We start from the raw sequence: 7,290 nt of genomic DNA, 5'->3' as shown, positions 1-7,290 counted from the left end.
TATGAGTTAATATATGACAATCTTATTTGCATTTTTTCAATTGTACATAAGAATAAATTTTGACATGTTATATTGTCAATGTTTAGAGCCCATTTGGTATCCTACTAAAATTTTTTTTTTGGTTGAACTCAAACACCCTTGAGCAAGAATTTCATGGCATCAGAGATGAAACTAAACCAGGTTCCATTTCTACATCACGACGGCGATGGCCGCTGTCGTGTAGAAGAAGCCCACACGGCAGCTCAAAATCGACTTAATGTCGACGACTGAGTTGAAGGGGTCTATTGGAGTAGAGGCTAAACTTGATTCAATGATTCTGGTGATGAGAGGCAGAAATTGAAGAACGACAGGAGAGAGCATATCAATAAAATTGGAGGAGAGAGAGTGAGAGAGATCGACAAATATTGGGGAGTGAGATATAGAATTTGAGATTGGAAAGGAAATGTATGAACGCAAAAGAGTAGAGAATAGGTGAGAATAATTTGTGATTGATTTACTTGATTATTTGCATTATCACAGATTGTATATATAGGGTTTTTTAAACTTTAATCCTTCAAGAATATTGAAATTTAAAATAAGCCTAGTGTTAGATTACATATTGATTATAATTCCTTGATGTGTCCTTAATTCAAAATAATTAATGTGCATTTTATTTAATGTCTCCCATTAAATGTTTATGTCACATCCCAGCCCGGGGGGGGGGGACCCACTTCCCGGGCCCGCTCCATCACCTTAACACGATATTGTCCTCTTTGGGCCCCGACCACGCCCTCACGGTTTTGTTTTTGGGAACTCACACGAGAACTTCCCGATGGGTCACCCATCCTGGGAGTGCTCTCGCGCGCTACTCGCTTAACTTCGGAGTTCCCATGGAACCCGAAGCTAGTGAGCTCCCAAAAGGCCTCGTGCTAGGTAGGGATGGGAATATAAATTTAAGGATCGCTCCCCTGGGCGATGTGGGATGTCACAATTTAAATTTATTAATATACAAATTTTAATTATTTTTTGACCAAAAAAGAGTTTTTTAATTTATTAATTTTATTTAACATTCTTCAAACTTGAAAGACTCAATTAATGTACCTAAATATTAGTACTGAAACATGTGTACCGAAATGTATGTGTCGAAATATATGCACCGAAATGTATTATGTTAAATTGATGTACCTAAATGTGTGTACCGAAATGTTAGTACCAAAATGTATTATATTGAATTAATGTACCTAAATATTTGTATCAAAATGTATGTATCTAAATGTGTGCACCGAAATATATTATAATGAATTTAATGTATCTAAATGAAGAAGACAAAGTACATCAAAATATATTGTATAACAAAAATTAGTTTATCTAAATGTTTACAATAAAATATATTAGGATAAATGAAATGAAAATGAAAATTATAATGAATTAAAATTAATACATTAAAAATTAGGAAGAAAAAAGAGAAATAATTAATAAATCAAAATATAATTAATAAATGAGTTTATTAATGTATCAAAGGACTGAAATTAGATTTTAATCTTACTCATGATTTTAATCTAAAAGTCATCTTTGCCAAGGATTAAAATGAAGTTTTCAAGGTTTTTTTTTTAACTTTAATCCTTCAAGAAAGATTGAAATTTAAAATAAATCTAGTGTTTGATTACATATTGATTATAATCCCTTGATGTGTCCTTAATTCGAAATAATTAATGTGTATTTTATTTAATGTCTCCCATTAAATATTTAAATTTATTAATATACAAATTTTAATTTATTTTTTGACCAAAAGAAGAGTTTTTTAATTTTATCTAACATTCTTTAAACTTGAAAGACTCCATTAATGTACCTAAACGTTAGTACTGAAATGTATTATATTGAACTAATGTATTTAAATGTTAATATCAAAATGTATGTGTTGAAATATATGCACCGAAATGTATTATATTAAATTAATGTACCTAAATGTGTGTCAAAATGTATGCAACAAAATGTTAGTACCAAAATGTATTATATTGAATTAATGTACCATATGTGTACCTAAAAGTCATCTTTGCCAAGGATTAAAATGAAGTTTTCTAGTATATTCATATATACATATTACATCAGTTGACTTTGTAAAGCCATAGAAGGCAAGTATTAGAATACAACACAACAGTAAAGACAGAGACTGAGTGAATCGTGCAGTGCAGCAAATCACATCCTAATGGTAGATTTGTCTACTTGGTTTGCTGGACTTGTAGTAATCTCTTTATCCCCCCTCAAGCGAAGCAGAACAAAGTGAAGATTGAGCTTGGAAATAAGGAAGGAGAATCGTTCACGAGATAGTCCCTTGGCGAAGACATTGGCAATTTAACATTGTGATGTGAAGGAATATGTCGAGTGGCAAGGACCCCGCGAGCAATTAACTCACGAACAAAATGGTAGTCAATTTCTATGTGCCGAGTGTGAGCAAGGAAGATCGGATTTGTAGCCATTTGAAGAGCGAAGACATTATCAACATAAATGCATGTGGAGTATAAAGAGGAAGGCCAATCTCATGAAACAAATAGCAGAACAACCGTAGTTCAGCTGCAGTGGTGGCAAGAGCGCGATATTCAGCTTCAGAGCTTGAGTGAGACACTGTGGATTGCTTTTTAGCAGTCCAAATAAGAAGGTTCGAGTCAAGGAAAATGCACGCACCACTAGTGGATCGACGATCATCAACAAAACCAGCCTAGTCAGCATCGGAGAATCCACGAAAAAAGAAGTCTGTTGAGGAACGAAAGAGGAGACCATGAGCAACGGTGGCCTTGATATAGCAATAAATGTGCTTGATTGCTTGAAGATGAATGGTTTTCGGATTGTGCATGTATTGACAAACTTGATTGACAACATAGGTAATGTCGGGGCATGATAGAGTAAGAAATTGGAGAGAGGGAGGATTAGAGAGGGAGCAGAGGGAGATTGAGTTAAAAAACTTCAAAAACTCATGTATTGTGTTTTTAAGTTTAAAAAGTTGTTTTCAATGGAAGTATGACAGTAACCTAATTAATAATATTAGGGAAACTATAATTTTAAATCAAATGATTTAATTGTTGATGATTGAATTATTAATTAAGTGTTATTTGTTTTTTTATTGATGACACATTATTTAATTTACAAATTTAGTTTAAAAATTTAGTCTTCTTAGCATTGTCTATAACATAATTGCCAAAATTGACATTATTGTTGGTGTTGCAACTTGCATGTATTTGTATACTTGCATGTATTCGTATCCCATATAATACTATCCAATATCAGGCCATGTTGCTTTCCAAACAGATAAGGAAATTTTGAAAATATGCAAGAGACCTTACCTTTAATTTAAGGGGACTCAAGATGCAATCAACAGAGCTAAGAGCATCTTCATGGTGTACACACACACACACACACACACACACAAGAAGGAAGAAGAAGATTCTTTTCTTTTTCTTTTTTTTTTTTTTTTTTTTTGTTGTTGTCGTCAAAACGATAAATTTTGTTAAATTATATGTTAGATTAGTTATCGATGGAATTCGAAATCATACTATCATGTAAAAATTCAAACTTTTTTTTTTTTTTTTTTTACACTATGTTGAATGACCACTTGCCTTTAATTTATACAAATAATAATGTGCATGAGACACTGCCTTTAATCTATGTAAGGGTCCCAAGGGCAGACGCGATCATGAATGCAAAACTATATGAATAATGTCGGTGTGAATGTCCTTTCTCTTTCGGTGGGAGTCCTTCTCATTGTTCTATGAATGAACTTATTTCTCGTAATCCAACTATTTTATTGAGATCAAATGATCGAAATTTCCCTAATGATTAAGTGAGCATTTTTGCTCATTATCGTAAACTATAGTGTATGTTCATCATACACTTAATTATTTGCCACATGTCATTTTATTTGATCTTGGTTAATTTTTTTCAAAATTGTAAAAGTAACATTGAACTTGAGTTAAGTGAAAGGCTATGTGGCAGATAATTAGGTGAAAAGACATGTCTTTAGTCTCACCAATCCTTGTCGCCATTGGCCATGTTGTGGTTAGGATCAGTGGCAACTATCATCACTTTGTTGTTTCAATAGCTCTACCCCAAATCTAAATCACCACTTTCTTCCATCTCCCACAGTTCATCTCTCCCATCATCTTCATCAGTGGGTTCCATCATCTTCCCATCCATTTACAAGTTTGATCGATTACCGTTTGTGTTTTTCGTAATTTGTAGCAGAGTTTAGGGAGGATGTATAGAGCTTCAGCTTGGGTGTTCGCACTATCACCTTTGTTGGCCCTTGTTGGTCATTCCTGCTGTTCGCATTTGTTAGCGATGTTGCATGTGAGATCTTTCTTCTTGTGGACTTCCTATGTCATGTGATAGCGATCGTTGTTGTGGTGGTCCTGGGAGGATGCTGTGACCTTACTTTTACTCAACACTGGGGCACTCGCATGCAATCAAGGGTGCAACAGATTGTGTTGATCGTGGCATGGAGTAGGAACTATGCCGCGGAGGCAGTAGCTACATAGATTGTAGCTTCTTATTTCTATACCCACTTTATAACCCTACATCCCTACCCACCACCAAAAATTAAAAAATTAAAAAATTAAAACCCTATTTCTCCACCAACTACCATTCCCAAAATAACCTCGTATCATAAGACACAGGAATAGAAATATCAGCACTCTTTTTCTTTTGTGCTAACTTTGTATCTGAACCTTAATGTTTGTAGTTACCATTTGTTGGTAATATATTTACCATTTGACCAAAGAAAAAAAGAACCACCAAGTAAATGATTGATTGAGCTGTGCTAGTAACAGTAGTGCAAAGACTTCTGGCTAATGCAGACAATCTCATATTATATCAACGGTCAACAATCGTCCACATAAAACATTAAATAAAGTAACAAAATCCATGGAAGATTTGCCGACTTTTCCAACCTTTGACGCGCACACATTTTTGGCACTGCCACTTCACTCGCCATTAACCTAATAGTTATACCTAGATGGTTAATTTTGTAATTTAGCGCAAAGCTGATGTCATTTTTTCAGTGGACAGCTTCGAGGCAACTTGTCATCTTCCTGATCAGAAAGTTTACAACTGACCCAAACACCGACTCATCTCTCCTCCACTGCTACTACGATTAAACTCTCTCTCTAAAGTCACCATGGCACACTGGTCAGGTGCAACTCTTAATCAATCTTAATCCATCCGTTTAATCTTCACATATTCAATATCTCGTGCATTTTCAGGTGATCACTCCACTGCCCATTCATAATTAACGAAAAAGTTTCAAAATTTTCACTTTTTAAATTCTGGGTTTTATTTTTAAGCCACGATTCATTTCCAATTATTGTGATTTAGTTTTACCTTGTTTATTGATCTTGTGGTGGTTTTAGAAGTTGAGTTTTTGTGCAATTATTGGCTTAACTGATCACCATTATTGCTCTTAATCATTGGCTTAAGTTGTTTGATTCTTCACGTAATCACTGTCCTGTTTTGTTCTGTCAACAGAAATTGCGTACAAGATTAGTTGATATCGAAAATCATATAGACCAATATCTTTTGGTTTAAAAAGGTAAGCATTTTGTTACTCTTGAATTTTTGTAATTTTGATTTTTTGCTGAGAAGTTATGCTGATTGCTGGATGCTCTGTAAGGATAGGGTCTTGATTTTGTATATTTTGGCTTTAAGGGGTCTGGTCTTGTTCGTAGTTTTCTCGATTTTCGATGGCGGGATTGGTTGGGCCGAGGTTGTACAGCTGCTGCAATTGCCGAAACCATGTTGCCCTTCACGATGATGTCATTTCGAAAGCCTTTCAGGTGAACAATTTTACTTTGATCAAGTTGTTGTATATATTCTGAATGTCTCTCATTATGCTTATTGGGTAACCAACAAAAATCCGGTCTTTACAATGAAATGAATTGGTGTTTACTTTTCACTACATTTGGAGGAAATGAGGAATACAATTTTAGACTTTTCCTAATTTGAAATGAAGATTCAGTTCATACTCAATTAACTACCGTTATCCGTTCTTGTTTTGACATGAATTGGTGTTTACTTTTCATCACATTTGCCATTTGGAGTAAATGAGGAATACATTTTTAGCTTTTTCCTAATTTGAAGTGAAGATTCAGTTCATGCTCAATTAAGTAACAAATCTCTGTTCTTATTTTGAGATGAATTGGTGTCTACTCTTCCCTACATTTGGAATTTTGGAGTAAATGAGGAATAAAGATTTTTCCTTTTTGCATGTTGAAAATGAAATGAAGATTCAATTTGTACTCGGTTATCTATGCCAGGAGCCGAGTGGTTGTCGTGTGTTTGGTTGAGAGTTTCTATTTTCTGCATTGTGTTCGTATGGTTATTGTGTGTGTAAACGATAGTCTTCAGGATTTGAGTATGATGAGTAGATTGCAAGAAACATGATTCGACTATCTATTTTATTAAATCATAGGGTAGAAATGGTCGAGCGTTTCTGTTTTCACATGCAATGAACATTACAGTCGGGCCAAAAGAAGACAGACAACTCATGACCGGTCTGCACACGGTCGCTGATGTTTCCTGCTGCGACTGCCATGAGGTGCTGGGTTGGAAGTATGAACGTGCCTATGAGCAAACACAGAAGTACAAGGAAGGGAAATTCATTCTCGAGAAATCGAAGATAGTCAAGGAAGACTGGTAGCATCTGTGAAGGCTTTCAAGTTCATCCATCTGCATGCCAAATGTAAGTGTATGGATGCTCGTGCTTGTATTTATCTTGTCAAATTCTTAACAATTGAAAAATTCAATTGTTGTTGTTCGTTGTGGATTCCTCGTCTGTTGTGTGAATATTGTATCTGGAACTGGGGAACTGGCATATTACTAATTTGAATAAGATGTGAATAATTCATTCAGTAAGCTGGCTAGAAATATTCATTCAGTAACCCTCCAATGCCTCCAAAACCTCGACAGAACTGCGACCCTCGTGTGATTTGTTGGTGACAAACTTAGATCACAACCAAAACGCTTGTGCTTGTCAACGGACCATTTCAGCAGTGAGATATTCTCCTGAACCTCTAGATCTCCTTGGCTCGCAAGATCTTGAAAGTTGCTCTTATTGTTTCCCAGCTCCTTGTCGAAATGTTTTACAACAATCTCATCGGTCTTCAAGTTATTTTAACACATACCTATTGCTGTCAAGATTTTCCCTCACAATAAGTGTGTTAATCGCTCCCATCTCCAAAGCCTTTAGCGTGTCATCTACGCCCATGGTTAACTTCTTCAAAGTGTCTTCCGAGCAAGTTGTGCTCCTGTATAAATTTCACGTTG

General features: G+C 35.2%; 1 protein-coding gene across 6 annotated transcripts; it reads left to right on the top strand.

Moving 5' to 3' along the window:
* Positions 1-5,013: 5,013 nt before the first annotated feature.
* On the top strand, positions 5,014-6,875 carry LOC103949292 (protein yippee-like At4g27745). 6 transcript variants are annotated; one of them, XM_009360404.3, is made up of 4 exons: positions 5,014-5,162; positions 5,494-5,557; positions 5,694-5,801; positions 6,437-6,875. In XM_009360404.3, exons 3-4 carry the CDS (start codon positions 5,709-5,711, stop codon positions 6,662-6,664), a joined length of 321 nt encoding a protein of 106 aa, XP_009358679.1. In that variant the 5' UTR covers positions 5,014-5,162; positions 5,494-5,557; positions 5,694-5,708; the 3' UTR covers positions 6,665-6,875. The 6 variants fall into 6 exon arrangements, with proteins under 6 accessions (XP_009358679.1, XP_048445475.1, XP_009358676.1 ...); XM_048589518.1 differs by having other exon boundaries at positions 5,644-5,801; XM_009360401.3 differs by having other exon boundaries at positions 5,015-5,162; positions 5,674-5,801.
* The last annotated feature ends 415 nt before the right edge of the window (positions 6,876-7,290 follow it).

The sequence above is a fragment of a genome, unplaced genomic scaffold, assembly GCF_019419815.1.
Source record: "Pyrus x bretschneideri cultivar Hongxiangsu unplaced genomic scaffold, Pyrus_bretschneideri_v1 Contig3, whole genome shotgun sequence".
Lineage (NCBI taxonomy): Eukaryota > Viridiplantae > Streptophyta > Magnoliopsida > Rosales > Rosaceae > Pyrus > Pyrus x bretschneideri.
The sequence above is the reverse complement of the archived record's forward strand: the minus strand, read 5'-3'. Positions and strand labels throughout refer to the sequence as shown.